General features: G+C 42.9%; 1 protein-coding gene across 2 annotated transcripts in view; it reads right to left on the bottom strand.

Moving 5' to 3' along the window:
- Positions 1 to 18,101, bottom strand: part of LOC112230790 (phosphoinositide-3-kinase, regulatory subunit 1 (alpha)) — a 50,531-nt gene extending 32,430 nt beyond the window's left edge. Inside the window, exons 1-2 of one of the 2 annotated variants that reach the window (XM_024397085.2) lie at positions 17,743 to 18,101; positions 16,278 to 16,926 (exon numbers count right to left, since the gene is read on the bottom strand). In XM_024397085.2, coding sequence (XP_024252853.2) covers positions 16,278 to 16,608 — 331 coding nt within the window. In that variant the 5' untranslated portion in view covers positions 16,609 to 16,926; positions 17,743 to 18,101. The remainder of the gene's footprint in view (positions 1 to 16,277; positions 16,927 to 17,742) is intronic. The other variant, XM_042311618.1, reaches the window with a different exon arrangement.
- Between the last annotated feature and the right edge of the window lie 505 nt (positions 18,102 to 18,606).

The following is an 18,606-nucleotide window of genomic DNA, read 5'->3' as shown; positions in this document are numbered from 1 at the left end:
TCAGAAAGTGATTGGCTGAAACAGGTCAGCGTGGCTTATTAGTATACTATGCAGTGTTATGTAAGAAACAGACTATGTAACATGGGAGTAGCCTTGAGCTTGGAAAAGTGAGACTATGTCCCCCTCTGCAGAGAGAACAGAGCAACACATGCACTCAATGAGAGCCAATGAAAAGCCTGTTGCTACCCTGGAGGCAAGAATCAAAAAGGGGGGAACTCAAACTAAAATAATCATTTGGCGCTTTGTGCAAAATATTTGGTTCAACTGAAGGTTTATAACAAACAAGTAACAATGTACATTTTCACGGCTCACAATTAGCTTCCGCTGAAATGATCTGCCACATAATGGACAGAAACAGTAAGAACATTTTGGTTTTTGGGGACAACATCAATTCATTCAAAATCATAAAACATTCCCATTATAACAAAATAACCAACCTTTGCTTAGCCAGTATGGCAAACGTACCAGGGTCATTTAAAAATACAAAATGGGCAAAGAGGGAGGTGCCTGCAGTCCACTTTAAAAACAGCTCGCAGGAGTGACACATATCAAGATCTAGTGGGAGCCACGGTATTAAAATATGGGGCTGTGGCATCAGAAGCAATAAGCCCCCATTGGAACACTGTATTATCCACAAGCTCTCTCAACACCAGGCTTTCACGACACCCATGCATTTGATTGACATTTTGGCTACTCTGCCTAAATCTCTCCCTCGGTCCTTCCCGCTCTCCACATCTAGTCTTCTCCTTCACTCCTTTCGCTACCTCTCTCTCACAGCACCCACCTCCTCCCTCTCCTTACACCTCCCTTCCTCTCCGTCTCTCTAACCTGTGGCTAATCCTGCTGGCAGACATGCTACGCCTCCAGGAAGAAGATTTGCCAATTCAGACTCCAGTCTCTGGAGGCGATCAAGTAATGAAAAGCACATGTGAGCCCTCTCACGCACACAGGGCCCATAAAAACAGCCGTTTTACTGGAATGGAGCAGGGCCAAGCGCAGTATGGTGAAGCATTAAAAAAAGAGAAATTCAATTACAATGTGGATAGATTTTATTGTTGCCCTCAAATTAAGTTCTGTACTTTTTTTGTTTTGGTTCCCGTTGAACAGCGCGTGATTTTAGAGAGGCTTTGTTTGCTGTCGAATGTGATCAGCTCTAATTGACGGCTCGATATCCCTCCTTGCTTGACGGGCTGAAGTCTCAGCGAGTGGAAATGCCAAATAAACGCACCCCATCGGCCTGACTTCTTACACGTTTCTAAGTCGTTTCTACCTTCACTGCCTGTCATTCTACTTGTCTGCAGGAGGAAGTGCACAAAACAACATACTAAATGTATCTAAACTAAATAATCAGAACAAACCTAAAAAAAAACAGGGGAATCAAATGTGTAAAGTAGTCAACCACAGCGCTAACAGCACAGAAGACCCAACAGTGTGTGTGTGTGTGTGTGTGTGCACGCGAGAGAAACAGCCGCCATTCGGTACCCATTCACCGGTATCCATTTATTGTTCTGTCTGCATTGTGCCCAAGTTACTGCAATCAGCACTTACTACAATTCCATTGATTCATCACTGCGCCACAAATCAGTCTACCGTGCAGTCTGTGTGCCTCCCCCCTCCACCAAATGAGTGCCATTACCACCCAGACTACACCGCAGCTGCCATCAGCTCTATTGAGTTCCCACCACATTAGAACACAGTGTCCCATTGGGTCTTTGACTTTAGCGGGGGTATGGCTATCTATCATAGGCTCGAGAAAGAGGAACAGAAAGGCATATTTGAACATGGAGGCCCCCCCCCCCTTCAGAAAGTGGCTCAGTATAGCAGATGTTCACCCGAGCACTAAAGAGGCCCCTGAAAAGGAGAATGCTCTATTATCTCAATCTCCAGCTATGCAGGCAGAGTGTACTCTCCCAGTCGTCACTGTCTCATTCTCCCCCTCTCATTCCTGACTCTCTCTCCCTGGTGGAGCTGCAATGGGACCAACTTTTCTACTATTTACCTTTTTACTGTTAGCAGCTGGATACAAGCTCCCTCTCCTTCTCTCACTCTACTTTAACACGGTGCAGGAGTAGTCTCAGTGTAAAAGCTCCCTCTCCTTCTCTCACTCTACTTTAACACGGTGCAGGCGTAGTCTCAGTGTAAAAGCTCCCTCTCCTTCTCTCACTCTACTTTAACACGGTGCAGGCGTAGTCTCAGTGTAAAAGCTCCCTCTCCTTCTCTCACTCTACTTTAACACGGTGCAGGCGTAGTCTCAGTGTAAAAGCTCCCTCTCCTTCTCTCACTCTACTTTAACACGGTGCAGGCTAGTCTCAGTGTAAAAGCTCCCTCTCCTTCTCTCACTCTACTTTAACACGGTGCAGGAGTAGTGTCAGTGTAAAAGCTCCCTCTCCTTCTCTCACTCTACTTTAACACGGTGCAGGCGTAGTCTCAGTGTAAAAGCCCCCTCTCCTTCTCTCACTCTACTTTAACACGGTGCAGGCGTAGTCTCAGTGTAAAAGCTCCCTCTCCTTCTCTCACTCTACTTTAACACGGTGCAGGCGTAGTCTCAGTGTAAAAGCTCCCTCTCCTTCTCTCACTCTACTTTAACACGGTGCAGGAGTAGTCTCAGTGTAAAAGCCCCCTCTCCTTCTCTCACTCTACTTTAACACGGTGCAGGCGTAGTCTCAGTGTAAAAGCCCCCTCTCCTTCTCTCACTCTACTTTAACACGGTGCAGGCGTAGTCTCAGTGTAAAAGCTCCCTCTCCTTCTCTCACTCTACTTTAACACGGTGCAGGCGTAGTCTCAGTGTAAAAGCTCCCTCTCCTTCTCTCACTCTCTTCATTTTTGTCTGCGTCAAACTCGTCCGCCTTTTCCTCTTGCACTGCATTCACATGCATAAAAGTTTGACCAGCTACGCAGTTCCAAAACAGCACTCATCTTGGGTGCATACATTAAGCATTTTTGTCCAATTCTAGCTAATGATGTATAGTACCAGTCAAAAGTTTGGACACCTACTCAGTCAAGGGTATTTCTTTAAACTATTTTCTACATTGTAGAATAATAGTGAGGACATCAAAACTATGAAATAACACATATGGAATCATGTATCATGAACCAAAAAAAGAATTTAAACAACTCAAAATATATTTTATATTCTTCAAAGTAGCCACCCTTTGCCTTGATGATAGTTTGCACACTCTTGGCATTCTCTCAACCAGCTTCATGAGGTAGTCACCTGGAATGCATTTCAATTAACAGGTGTGCCTTGTTAAAAGTTCATTTGTGGAATGTCTTCCTTAATGCGTTTCAATCAGCCAATCAGTAGTGTTGTGATAAGGTAGGGGTGGTATACAGAAGATATCCCTATTTGGTAAAAGAAAGTCCATATTATGGCAAGAACAGCTTAAATAAGCAAAGAGAAATGACTGTCCACCATTACTTTAAGACATGAAGGTCAGTCAAGCCAGAACATTTCAAGAACTTTGAAAGTTTCTTCAAGTGTAGCTGCAAAAACCATCAAGCACTATGATGAACTGGCTCTCATGAGGGTTGCCACAGGAAAGGAAGACCCAGAGTTACCTCTGCTGCAGAGGATAAGTTCATTAGAGAGTTACCAGCCTCAGAAATTGCAGCTCAAATAAATGCTTCAGAGTTCAAGTAACAGACACCTCAACATCAACTGTTCAGAGGAGACTGCGTGAATCAGGCCTTCATTTTATATAACCTTTCTTAAAAAAAATCTAGGCAAGTATTATTATTTTACAATAACAGCCTATCCTAGCCAAACCCTAACTATGCTGGTCTAATTGTGTGCCGCCCGATGGGACTCCCAACCGATTATGATAAAGCACCAATAAGGAGGAGATTTGCTTGGAGCAAGAAACATGAGCATTGGACATTAGACCAGTGGAAATCTGTCCTTTTAAAAAATATATTTTTTAGATTTTTGGTTCCCAACCGCCATGTCTTTGTGAGACGCAGAGTCGGTGAATGGATGATCTCTGAATGTGTGGTTCCCACCATGAAGCATGGAGGTGGTGGTGTGATGGTGCTTTGCTGGTGACACTGTGTGATTTATTTAGAATTCAAGGCACACTTAACCAGCATAGCTACCACAACATTCTGCAGAGATTCGCCATCCTATCTGGTTTGCGCTTAGTGAGACTATCATTTGTTTTTCATCAGGACAATGACTCGACACCTCCAGGCTGTGTAAGGGCTATTTGACCAAGAAGGAGAGTGCTGGTGGGCTGCATGAGATGACCTGGCCTCCACAATCACCCAACCTCAACCCAATTGAGATCGTTTGAGATGAGTTGGACCGCAGAGTGAAGGAAAAGCAGCCAACAAGTGCTCAGTATATGTGGGAACTCCTACAAGACTGTTGGAAAAGCATTCCTCATGAAGCTGGTTGAGAGAATGCCAAGAGTGTGCAAAGGGTGGCTACTTTGAAGAATCTGAAATATATTTTGATTTGTTTAGCACTTTTTGTTTTGGTGACTACATGATTCCACATGTGTTATTTCATAGTTGATGTCTTCCATATTATTCTACACTGTAGAAAATAGTAAAAATATAAACTCCTTGAATGAGTAGGTGTGTCCAAACTTTTGACTGGCACTGTATAAAAACTCTGGACTGCTGACGCTACATATTGGCCATTGAGAAGCTCTGAAGTCACCGGTCAGCCATATTGCCACTTCCTAATAAGTCCTCTTAATGGAATTCTACAGGATTTAAATGTTAAATGTTTCAGAATTACATGTATTGAAGCATTGTTTGTTGTAGTGCGGACAGTAACATTGGTAAAACAATTAATACAAATCAAAAACACAAGGAAAATGGCATGAGGGTGTCTAATATAATACATTTTTCAAACAGAAAACGTAGACAATGAATGCGTTTCAATAGCTTCCAAAATCGTACATTTTTTACACAATTGATGAGTACCAAGATGGCTATGCGGTGGCTTCAATACCACCACCCCCCACCGTCCCTCACCCAGGGTTTATACACTTCATCGGTCTAGAACACTCTACAGAGACAGCGGATCGGAGCAAGGCTGGCTTGCGTGCCGTTTTTAACCAGATAGCTAGCAAGCTGCTAGCGGAGTAACCTACAGCCTACTGGCAGGCACAAAACGAAGTAACGCAAATCCAACCTAAAAACGTCCATTACATGCACATGAAGCCAGAAGTAGGCTTTAGAAAAAGGGGGGGGGGCACGAGTCTGTGCCTAGAAGCGCACTGATAGAACAAAGGCTAAGAGAAAAGATGAGGCGACTTTACGTCTGATAAACATTCAAGTCAACATAAAAGGTGTTAGAAATAAAATGCTACCGTTCCAACACGAGACCAGAGCAACATTTCAGTTGCCTCCATTCCCTTCACGTTACATGAGAGGGAGAAAGTCTCCAAAGACAAATATGTAGGCCTATGTTGGTAAGCGTCGGAGAAATGTAACGGAGTCAAAGATTTCCTTGAGCAAGACGGAGCACGTAGCCTACGTGCCTTGTTGAGGCTGATAAAAGCCAGAGTGAATCATAAGCATTGAACTAAACCCTTGGGGCCTCTTTTACACTAGACTAGTGTAACGACACATACTATCTCCATGATACATATTTTTGCAGTGTACAGAGACAGAGCGAGACCACATACCCCCCTCGAGTGGTACAATGTGAAGACAATGGCTCTCCAAAGCCACACGTTCCTGTAAGAATGACCTTAATACCAGTGACAGCCTTTTTGTTCTGTTAGCCAATGAAAAGGCTTTTCAAAACGTACACACGCTTGTGAATCATTGCATTAATCAAGTGTGCAACACTATGTTCAACATGGCTTAAATGATAAGCTCTTGTATAGTTTGAAAACAAACAAAACCTTATTTTGTTTGTCTGTATAGGTGGGGCGGCAGGTAGCCTAGATTTTCGGTTGCTAGATCGAATCCCCGAGCTCACAAGGTAAAAATCTGTCATCCTGCCCCCGAACAAGACGGTTAAACTTTTAGGCCGTCATTCTAAATAAGAATTTGTTCTTAACTGACTTGCCTAGTTAAATAAAAAGGTTAAAAAAATTAAAAAAATAAAAAAGTTGCATACCGTTTTGTCACGAAAGCTACAACTTCAGAGGCTTAATTTTTTTTTTTTTTTTTTAAAAACGGCCTCAACACCAGGATCAACCACTATTTCAATGTGTTACTAGGGTGGAGCCTGCCAGCCAAAAAGAGTGAATGGAAGTTGTGAACTGAAAGTGACGCTTTCTTCATCTCAGTGGTTTTTAGGCTCAGAGTTCCTCTTTGCTGGCTGGCTACATGCCTCAGTTGAGAGGCCCAGGAAAGGAGCAGCAGCACACTGGTGTTTTAAAAAGCCTTGGAGCTAGAATGAGCCGGAATGCTTCCCCAAGCCCAGTCCAGAGCCCCCCCCTGCTCTCTCCACATCTGCTGCTCTGAAGTAAACCCCTGTGGCTCAGTGAGAGCACAGGCCTCTTTCCAAGCCTCCACTCTCCTCCCTCTTGCCCCCTTGCTCCCCCATCCGGGGCCGACTCCAGGAACATTATCAAAACATTAAAAAGAGGAGTAGGGTGAGAGAGAAGAAAGCTGAAGCACTGGAGGAAAGGGAGAGAGAGCGGATCTGCCAGATCCCCCAGTGTCAGGCAATAAATCACAAACACTCTGAAGCAACAAGACTCTCTCACTCCCGCCCAGAGTCCTCCTCAGAACCTCTCCCCCTTAGCCAACCCAGGCACCCAAGCCCCTCTCCTCTGCCCCCCAGCCCACCTTCAGCTCTGATCAACCAGCTCACCAACAGCTTTCCCCAGCATTCAGCCCCTTCCCTCCAGCCCCTCATCTTGCTCCCAGCATCAAGCGCTCTCTGCCTCTCCCCCCCTTTCCATAACTGGGTCAGAGACGTTCTTCTCCTAGTGCTACATTCACACTGCCACTCAAACGTTCAACACATGCCCCCTTCATATGGCTCCTCGCTCACCCTGCTATCCCCAGCTAAAGAACTTCACAATCACACCATGAAGAACAAGGAACGGAACCGTGGCAACCGGAGCCTGTTTTATAGGTGAGCAGAGGACTACCAAAGACAAAGAGCCCGCATATAGGATACGGTGTCCTTAAGTGGCCATATAGAATTGTGTCGGTTTTGACCGAAATAGCCTGGGTTGTTTGTTTTATAATAGCTCACTTGTTATTTTTTACGACGGTAGATAAATGATGTATCATTGTAAAAAAAAACAAGACAACGGTGTGATATGTAATCTCGTTGACACAAGGCTTTTCCACAACACAAAAATGACTCAAGTTATCTTTTGTGAATGGAATATCAAAACTCCCCCCTAGAGAGATTTTTCTTAAACAGGCAACAACAAAAAATCTCCCTAAGAATATGCCCAATGCAAACAGACAAGCTTACAGATCAGATCTGGGCCATATAATGCCCACGTAGATTAGTCAGCAGAATATAAACTATATACAGTGCCTTCGGAAGTATTCAGACCACTTGACATTCCACATTTTGTTACGTTACAGCCTCATTCTAAAATGGATTAAATATCCCCCCTCAATCTAAACACAACGCACCATTGATGACAAAAGAAAAACAGGTTTTCAGAATTAAAAATAACTACAGAAATATAACATTTACATACAGTATCAGTCAAATGTGTGGACAAACCTACTCATTCAAGGATTTATTTATTTGTACTATTTTCTACATTGTAGAATAGTAGTGAAGACATCAACACTATGAAACAACACGTGGACTCAAGCTGTAACCAAAACCGCATTATACAAATCAAAATATATTTTACAAACTCTTGGCACTCTCTCAACCAACTTCATGAGGTAGTCACCTGGAATGCATTTCAATTAACAGGTGTGCCTTGTTAAAAAAGTTGTGGAATTTATTTCATAATGCGTTTGAGACAATCAGTTGTGTTGTGACAAGGTAGGGGTGTTATACAGAAGGTAGCCCTATTTGGTAAAACACCAAGTCCATATTATGGAAACAACAGCTCAAATAAGCAAAGAGAAATGACTGTCCATCATTACTTTAAGACATGAAGGTCAGACCATATGGAACATTTCAAGAACTTTGAAAGTTTCTTCAAGTGCAGTCACAAAAACCATCAAGCGCTATGATGAAACTGGCTCTCATGAGGACCACCACAGGAAAGGAAGACCCAGAGTTACCTCTGCTGCAGAGGACAAGTTCATTAGAGTTACCAGCCTCAGAAATGGCAGCCCAAATAAATGCTTCACAGAGTAAGTACCAGACACAGCTTAACATCAACTGTTCAGAGGAGACTACGTGAATCAGGTCTTCATAGACAAATTACAGCAAAGAAACAACTACTAAATGACACCAAAAAGAAGAGACTTGCTTGCGCCAAAGAACACGGGTAATGGACATTAGACCAGTGGAAATCTGTCCTTTGGTCTGGAGTCCAAATGGTTTTTGGATCCAGCCGCCAGATGATATCTGCACCGAGAAGCATGGATAAGGAGGAGGGATGGTGTTGGGGTGCTTTGCTGGCGGCTGTCGATGATTGATTTAGAATTTAAGGCACACTTAAGCAGCATGGCGACACGTCATCCTATCTGGTTTGCGCTAGGTGGGACTATAATTTGTTTTTCAACAGGACAATGACTCGACACCTCCAGGCTGTGAAAGGGCTATTTGACCAAGAAGGAGAGTGATGGAGTGCTGCATCAGATGACCTGGCCTCCACAACGACCTTTCCTCTGGCTGCGCCAATCAAGGACATTCAGAGACTTGTCCCAAAGCCACTCCTGCATCGCCTTGGCTGTGTGCTCAGGGTCGTTGTCCTGTTGGAAGGTGAACCTTCACCCCAGCCTGAGGTCCTGAGTGCTCTGGAGCAGGTTTTCATCGAGGATCTCTGTACTTTGATCCGTTCATCTTTGCCTCAATCCTGATTCATCTCCCAGTAACTGAAGCAGAAAAACATCCCCACATCATGATGCTGCCACCAACACGCTTCACTGTAGCGATGGTGCCAGGTTTCCTCCAGATGTGACACTTGGCATTCAGGCCAAAGAGTTCAATATTGGTTTCATCAGACCAGAGAATCTAGTTTCTCATTGCCAAAAGGCATCTAAAGACACTCAGACAAACTCCAAGCGGGATGTCATGTGCCTTTTATTATTGAGGAGTGGCTTCAGTCTGGCCAATCTACCATAAAGACCTGATTGGTGGAGTGCTGCTGAGATGGTTGTCCTACTGGAAGGTTCTCCCATCTCCACAGAGGAACTCTCGAGCTTTGTTAGTGTGACCTTTGGGCTCTTGGTCACTTCCTGACCAAGGACCTTCTCCCCTTCTTGCACAGTTTGGCCGGGCAGCCAGCTCTAGGAAGAGTCTTGGTGTTTCCAAACGTCTTCCATTTAAGCATGATGGAGACCATCATGATGGGACCTTCAATGCTGCAGAAATTTGTTGGTATCCTACCCCAAATCTGTGCCTATAAAATTGTGGACAGCCCTTCAAATTAGTTGATTTGGTTATTTCAGCCACACCCATTGCTGAAAGGTCAATAAAAATCCAGCACACAGCCATTCAAATCTCCAAAGACAAACATTGGCAGTAGAATGGCCTCACTGAAAAGCTCATTGACTTTCAACGTGGCACCATCATAGGATGACAACTTTCCAACAAGCCAGTTTGTCAAATGTTTGCCCTTCCAGAACTGCCCCCGTCAACTATAAGTGTTGTTATTGTGAAGTGGAAATGTCTAGGAGCCACAACGGCTCACCGCGAATTGATAGGCCACAGAAGCTCACAGAACAGGACTACCGAATGCTGTAGCGTGTAAAAAAAAACATCTGTACTCATTTGCAACACTCACTATTGAGTTCCAAACTGCCTCTGGAAGCAACGTCGGCACAATAACTGTTTGTCGGGAGATTCATGAAAAGGGTTTCCATGGGCAAGCAGCCACACACAAGCCTAAGATCACCATGCACAATGCCAAGCTTCGGCTTGGAGCAGTAGAAACGTGTTCTCAGGAGTGATGAATCACACTTCACCATCTGGCTGTCCAACCGTCAAATCTGGGTTTGGCGGATGCCAGGACAACGCTACTTGCCCCAATGCATAGTGCCACTATAAAGTTTGGTGGAGAAGGAATAATGGTCTGGCTGTTTTTCCAGGTTCAGACTCAGCCCCTTAGTTCCAGTGAAGGGAAACTTAAAGCTACAGCATACAGTGACTTTCTAGACGATTTTGTGCTTCCAACTGTGGCAACAGTTTAGGGAAAGCCCTTCCTGTTTCAGCATGACAATGCCCCCGTGCACAAAGCGAGGTCCATACAGAAATGGTTTGTCAAGATCGGTATGGAAGAACTTGACTGACCTGCACAGAGCCCTGACCTCAACCCCATCTTTGGGATGAATTGGAACGCAGACTGCGGGCCAGGCCTAAACTCCCAACATCAGTGACCAACCTCAACCATTCTCATGGCTGAATGTCAGTCCCTGCAGCAATGTTTCAACTAGAGGTCGACCGATTAATTAGGGCCGATTAATTAGGGCCGATTTCAAGTTCAGAACAAACGGAAATCGGTATTTTTGGGCACTGATTTTGCAGATGAAAAAATGTATACCTTTATTTAACTAGGCAAATCAGTTAAGAACACATTCTTATTTTCAATGACGGCCTAGGAACAGTGGGTTAACTGCCTTGTTCAGGGGCTAAACGACAGATTTTCACCTTGTCAGCCCGGGGGATCCAATCTTGCAACCTTACATTTAACGAGTCCAACTCTCTAACCACCTGCCTCTCATTGCACTCCACAAGGAGCCTGCCTGTTACGCGAATGCAGTAGAAGCCAAGGTAAGTTGCTAGCTAGCATTAAACTTATCTTATAAAAAAACAATCAATCATAATCACTAGTTATCTACACATGGTTGATGATATTACTCGTTTATCTAGTGTGTCCTGCATTGCATATAATCGATGCGACGCTGGGGGATGATTTAACAAAAGCACATTTGCGGAAAAAAACAATTGTTGGATGACTGTACCTAACCATAAACACCAACGCCTTTCTTAAAATCAATACACAGAAGTATATATTTTTAAACCTGCATATTTAGCTCAAAGAAATCCAGGTTAGCAGGCAATATTAACCAGGTGAAATTGTGTAATTTCTCTTGCGTTCATTGCACGCAGAGTCAGGGTATATGCAACAGTTTGGGCAGCCTGGCTCATTGCGAACTAATTTGCCAGAATTTTACGTAATTATGACATAACATTGAAGGTTGTGCAATGTAACAAGAATATTTAGACTTAGGGATGCCACCCGTTAGATAAAATACCGAACGGTTCCGTATTTCACTGAAATAATAAACGTTTTGTTTTCGAAATGATATGGTCGAATCCGGAAACTATTAATGACCAAAGGCTCGTATTTCTGTGTGTTATGTTATAATTAAGTCTATGATTTGATAGAGCAGTCTGACTGAGCGATGGTAGACAGCAGCAGGCTCGTAAGCATTCATTCAAACAGCACTTTTGTGCATTTTGCCAGCAGCTCTTCGTAAGCACAGCGCTGTTTATGACTTCAAGCCTATCAGCCTAATGGCTGGTGTAACCGATGTGAAATGGCTAGCTAGTTAGCTGGGTGTGCGCTAATAGCGTTTCAAACAACACTCGCTCTGAGACTTGGAGTAGTTATTCCACTTGCTCTGCAAGGGCCGCGGCTTTCGTGGAGCGATGGGTAACGCTGCTTCGAGTGTGGCTGTTGTCGATGTGTTCCTGGTTCGAGCCCAGGTAGGGGCAAGGAGAGGGACGGAAGCTATACTGTTACACTGGCAATACTATAGAGCCTATAAGAACATCCAATCCAATTGGTATCGGCTTTTTTTGGGTCCTCCAATAATCGGTATCGGCGCTGAAAATCATAATCGGTCGACCTCTAGTTTCAACATCTAGATGAAAGCATTCCCAGGAGAGAGGAAGCTGTTATAGCAGCAAAGGGAGGACCAATTCCATACTAATGCCCATGGTTATGGAATGAGATGTTCAAAGAGGTGTCCACACACCTTTGGTTATGTAGAATGACGGGTGCAAAAACATTACTTTGTGCCCGAAGGGAAATTGAATTTGATCCCTTTTCGATGCAGGCCAAGAGGAGTAACAAAGAGAAGTGCTCCAGAGGTCCAATTGGTGGGCTGGTACCAGGTGCTGCGCAGCAACACAATGCGCTGGGAGATGGACCAGAGCCAAGCACCATTGTCCTCCGGCCCTGGTTAGCATTCAGTGGGGCTACTGTGAGCACTCCCACTTGTTATCAAGGCTGACATTGTAGCCCCACCATATAAATCGTCTTTCTCTGGTAGCGTTTGATGCTGGGCCAAAGTAACCACATGGACCAAACTGCAAGGGCAAGTGCAAATGAGGTAACTGAAACAAAAAAATAAAAGCAAACAATGTCAACTGACTTACTTGACCCTAGGCCTGTTTCTTTCGAAATAAAGAAAGAGTCGAGACAATGGCTCCCTTGCAAACATTGGCACATGGTCCGCTTACTACAACGATTGGAATAGCCTAGGAATCAACATTCCCAAACAGATTTCCGTTGGAAACACAAACCACCTGATTGAAAAAATATAACCAAACTCAATCATTTATCCTTTCCAGTGATGAAAACATGGATGTCTCAATGTATGGTGGGTTATGCAAAATGGGTCAATTTTTTTTCACCTTTATCTCATGAATGTTTTGGCATTCTGGTCCAAATAATAACTTTGACCACTTCTTCCATGGGCAAACATGTAAGGAAAGTTGTTTAAATCAAACAGAATGCTATAAAAATGTGATAGAATTCAAAATGGATTTACCCGTAGGCTACTTATCCATGTTCTTCAACATGAACTGACAAGCTGCTACTACTAGAAATCGTTTGCTTAAATCTTTTAACCTGAGTACTACAACAAAAACAGTAGCTAAATGGAATGGAAGTCCTGTTCTGATTAAAATCATTGAGGGAAATTAGAGTTCAATCAAGAGGCATTCAGCCATGGTTTGGTTAACTAGATAGCTAACGTTAGCATAACTACCTAGCTACTGTACTTCTATGCTAATTAAGTTTGATGTTACTTCAGAATAACCTGGGAATATGTTTATGGTTGAATTTTCTTGAAGTTTTCCTTCAAAATTGCTGCTCAAACATGCATGCGTAACGAGAGAGAGACAGCACTACTCTGCTGCTTGCTGAGAAAGCACAGTGTCAGCAGAGCGTGTTGTGCTTAAAAGGGTCTGTGCAGAAAAGTGAGCGCTTAAAAGGGTTCGTGTGGCGAAGAAATGGAGATGCCATTAATAAATAATAAATGGTGTAAAAAAATGTCACACTCTGATGTCCAAACTTGTGAAACATGTGAACTTGTGAAACATAGACGTCTATGACGTTCTGCATTTCTGGATAGTACAGATCACGGACAACTGATGTTAATATAATTCTGTTTCCTGGTGATAATCCACTTCACTGATGTTAATATGATGTTAATATAATTCTGTTTCCTGGTGATAATCCACTTCACTGATGTTAATATGATGTTAATATAATTCTGTTTCCTGGTGATAATCCACTTCACTGATGTTAATATAATTCTGTTTCCTGGTGATAATCCACTTCACTGATGTTAATATAATTCTGTTTCCTGGTGATAATCCACTTCCTGTAGTTAATATGATGTTAATATAATTCTGTTTCCTGGTGATAATCCACTTCACTGATGTTAATATAATTCTGTTTCCTGGTGATAATCCACTTCCTGTAGTTAATATGATGTTAATATACTTCTGTTTCCTGGTGATAATCCACTTCCTGTAGTTAATATGATGTTAATATAATTCTGTTTCCTGGTGATAATCCACTTCACTGATGTTAATATAATTCTGTTTCCTGGTGATAATCCACTTCACTTACTGTAGTTAACTCAAGATGTCTTATCATAGCTAACACCCCATTCTTTCTGCAGACATCAGACTTTTATATTTAAGATCTAAATATTTAGTCTAGGCCGTTGGCGTGGTTCTACTCAGCTAACATGGAATTATTTTAAGATGGTCATACCATGGATCACTTAGCTATTTGATTTTGACATATAAGACCCCTTTAGGTATAAAATATATATATATACATACAGTCCATTCATAAAGTATTCGGACAACTTGACTTTTACCATATTTTGTTACATTACAGCCTTATTCTAAAAATGAATAAATAGTTTCCCCCCCTCATCAATCTACACAATATCCCATAATGACAAAGTGAGATCAATTTTTTACAAATGTTTGCAAATGTACAAAGAAATATAAAACAGAAATACCCCATTTACGTAGGTATTCAGACCCTTTGCTATAAGACTCAAAATTGAGTGCAGATGCATCCTGTTTCCATTGACCATTCTTGAGATGTTGCTACAACTTGATTGGAGTCCACCTGTGGTAAATTCAATTGATTTGGACATGTTTTAGAAAGGCCCACACCTGTCTACATAAGGTCCCACAGTTGACAGTGCATGTCAGAGCAAAAACCAGGCAACGATGTCGAAGGAATTATCCGTAGAGCTCCGAGACAGGATTGTGTCGAGGCAAAGATCTGGGGAAAGGTACCAAAAACATTTCTGCATCATTGAAGGTCAGAGAACACATTGGCCACCATAATTCTCAAATGGAATAAGTTAGGAACCACCAAGACTCTTCCTAGAGCTGGCCGCCCGGCCAAACTGAGCAATCGGGGGAGAAGAGCTTTGGGGTCACTCTGACAGAGCTCTAGGGTTCCACTGTGGGGATGGTTGTCCTTCTTGCAAGTTCTCCCATCTCTTCAACACTCCACCAATCAGGCCTTTATGGTAGTGGCCAGATGGAAGACACTCCTCAGTAAAAAAGCACATGACAGCTCATTTGGGAGTTTAGCCAAAAGGCACCTAAAGGACTCTCAGACCATGAGAAACAAGATTATCTGGTCTGATGAAACCAAGATTGAACTATTTGGACCAAATGCCAATTGTCACATCTGGAGGAAACCTGGCACCATTCCTACGGTGAAGCATGGTGGTGGCAGCATCATGCTGTGGGGATTTTTTTTCAGTGCAGGGACTGTGAGACTAGTCAGGATCGAGGGAAAGATGAATGGAGCAAAGTACAGAGAGATCCTTGATGAAAAACTACTACAGAGCGCTCAGGATCTCAGGCTGGGGCGAAGGTTCGCCTTCCAACGACACTAAGCAAACAGTCAAGACAATGCAGTAGTGGCTTTCAGATAAGTCTCGGAATGTCTGAGAGTGGCCCAGCCAGAGCCCAATCAAAAATCTCTGGAGAGACCTGAAAATAGCTGTGCAGCGACGCTCTCTATCCAACCTGACAGAGCTTGAGAGGATCTGCAGAGAAGAATGGGAGAAACTCCCCCAAATACAGGTGTGCCAAGCTTGTAGCGTCATACCCAAGAAGACAAGGCTGTAATCACTGACAAAGGTGCTTCAACAAAGTACTGAGTAAAAGGTCTGAATACTTATGTAAAAGGTTGTTGTATCGGCACGTGACAAATACAATGTTATTTAAAAATATACATTTTTATAACTTTGCCAAAATTTCTAAAAAACAGTTTTTTCTTTGTCATTATGGGGTATTGTGTATAAGCGGGGGGTTTGAACAATTTAATCAGTTTTAGAATAAGGCTATAACATAACAAAATGTGGAAAAGGTCAAGGGGTCTGAATACTTTCCTAATGCACTGTATACCACTGAGGGATGATTGAACACTCAATTTAGGGGTAGGGTATTCACAAAGCAGCCTACCATCTGGATTTGCTTTGTGGGTGAAAAAGTATCTTAGATTAAATCTAACAAAAGGGTTTGTAAGGGGTGATGTATCAAACTCATTGGTCATGTTACCAAGAGATTAGTCTGTATGAAAGATGAACCATTCCTTCACCGCAGGGTTTACATGTCAGCTTGGCTGCAAACCAATGGTGGATTAGTCTTTGGAATGTCATTGTGTTTCAGCAACTGGCTGTTAATGCAGGAGAAAAGTTTGGCTTAACTGCGTGGGGCCTACTCAATCAAAACCTGTGGGTGTGGGGGGCATGTACATTTTTTAAAATATATTTTAAAAAATACCCATGCGGTTTGAAATTGTTTAATAGCTTTGTTTTTTTTACACTGAACATCGTTTTGTTTAGTACTGTACAAACAAACAACTGCATCCCAATACCTGGTACCAGAAACATGGTATTGGGGTTTGGTTGAAGAAGGCAGACTGTTAATAACTCACCTTGTTCATCACCAGAGTCAGCCTTGGAAGAGCCCGGGGCCATGGGTAAGGGTCTGGGGGGTCTCGGCTTGGGAGTGGGAGGAGAGATCCTCTTCTTCCCAATGAACTCCACATATGTCCCAGGGAAGTCCCCCTTTTCCTGAGTGGTTTCATTAAAGCCAGGCAGCCAGCCAATGTCCTCGGGCCTTTCCTCCAGGCCGTCGCTGTACCCGAGAGCCCCCAGGGCCCCTTTGGTCACTGTTAAGATGTCCCCCACATGGAGGTTAATGTCCTCCTCTCTCTCCTTCTTGTAGTCGTAAAGTGCCCTGTACTGATATCCTTCCGCAGCCATCTTGATTACTTTTTTTTCCACAGGGCTGTTATTTCTTTAGAAAATAAACACTGTGTGAATAACTTGTTCGGGCAGGTCCCACCAATTGGTTACTCTTCTTGTTTTTCTGAGAATGTATTAACTGAGCAAACACACTTCGGGCCAAAAAAGAAACACAACACGTATTGAACGTTCTAGTCCTCAATAGTTCTCTGGGTGATTATGTTTTTTTAAAACTGGTCTTTAGGTCATTCTCAAAAGCACCCCTGTGGTGCCTCTGGCAGTGTGTTTCCATCAGTATATGGCCTGCAGCAGTAGCCTTGAGAATGTACCTCTGACCTGCAATACAGAGCAGAAGAAGCCATTTGCAACATGTTGCGTAAGACAATACTTTATTATCAAGTACAGATTAGTGGTGGTGGCTACATTTACAAGAAAGGAACCAGCAACAATTACCCAACACTGTCATATGGTGGTTTCCTCACTAGTGTCAACATGATTAGTTCTGCTGAATAAACCCAATATTCAAACAAACAGTGGTTGAATGAGCACCAAAATATAAGTTATAAACTAACTAATTAAAAGGTTTACGTTTACATAATGTCTGAGATGGAACGGAAACAACAACAAAACACATTTTGGTCATGCTTTTCATCCACGATGAATGCCAATAAAACACCATATCGTTCGCACCAGTTACAATGTGAGGCTACAACAAGCAATACCAGTGCAGCTTTGGTAAACTATCTGGCTGATTCACGTTATATACTGGAACTACCTACCGACACGTAGTGCTAGTTTTACCACAGACAATGGGCTTTAGGCTCAAATGACGCCTGGCCTGTTGACAGCTCATTAACATGAATAACGTGACATTGCATTATTACTAACGTTTAGCTAGCTGTGTTGCATGGCTGACGACGACCAATCGAAATGTCTAACGTTAACTGAACTTGCTAGCTATCTAACGTGAACTACTTTCTTTAACAATATAGCGTTATACGCTAAGCCAATGTTAAATGCACATAATTCGTTGCAAGTAAAGCGCTACGATAATGCTGACGGTAGCACAGTATTTAGCCTGTATGCATTGCTAACGTGCTAGCCTACATCATGGCTAGCTAGCTAAACATACAGGTTGAGAGGACGACTCACATGCATGAAGCCCAGGTTGAGAGGACGACTCACATGCATGAAGCCCAGGTTGGGGCGAATCGGATGAATCCTCCTTCCTTCCCGTGTGCCCACACAGTTATACTCCTATCCCCAAAATATACCTCGTTACGTTAGCCAGACAAAGCCAAAAAGCCTCTGGAAGTACCGATAAAGTTGTCGATCAATCGACAAAAATTAATCCATGACTTAAAAGGTGGGTTGTAATCTTCTTTGCTAAAGCTCCGATTTGTACTCTATCGATATACGAGAGCAAGTTCACGTACACATTTCAGCGAGGTTCCGTGCTTTTCCGAGAGGCAGGTCAGTGGTGTGACCATAGTGGTGAGGAGGAGGAGGACTCTTCTTCTTCGGTGGGGTTTAACGGCGGTTGGCATCCAATATCCATTACCGCCCCAACTGGACTATAGTATAAATTCATTATACTTTGTGATACAAAATGGGAAAGGGGAATAGGAAAAAACACCCTGCCAAGCTACATTCATTAAAACCAGTGGTGTGTATTCGTGGATGCCAAGGGAAGCCAGACTTCCCCAAAAAATGGACAAAAAATAAATACAAAATACATATAAAATAATATCTTAAGAATAATATATTTCGTCTCTGTGTTTTCCTTCAATTAATGCATAGGGGATTTGATGATGTTGAAATGGTGCTGGAATAGTGGAACTAGCTCCTGTTTTTTTTTGCGATTTGGGGCAACTCTCCGGTTCTAAATCTAAATGTTCTAAATCAATAGTTGTTTAGTAGTCCGAAAATGTTGAAAACATGAACTTGATTGACCATGCTTTAGGTCATTTAACTGTTTGCTACGTACAATATGCTTTGTGGACTCCACTGGACAGA

Source organism: Oncorhynchus tshawytscha, linkage group LG33 (assembly GCF_018296145.1).
Source record: "Oncorhynchus tshawytscha isolate Ot180627B linkage group LG33, Otsh_v2.0, whole genome shotgun sequence".
Lineage (NCBI taxonomy): Eukaryota > Metazoa > Chordata > Actinopteri > Salmoniformes > Salmonidae > Oncorhynchus > Oncorhynchus tshawytscha.
The sequence above is the reverse complement of the archived record's forward strand: the minus strand, read 5'-3'. Positions and strand labels throughout refer to the sequence as shown.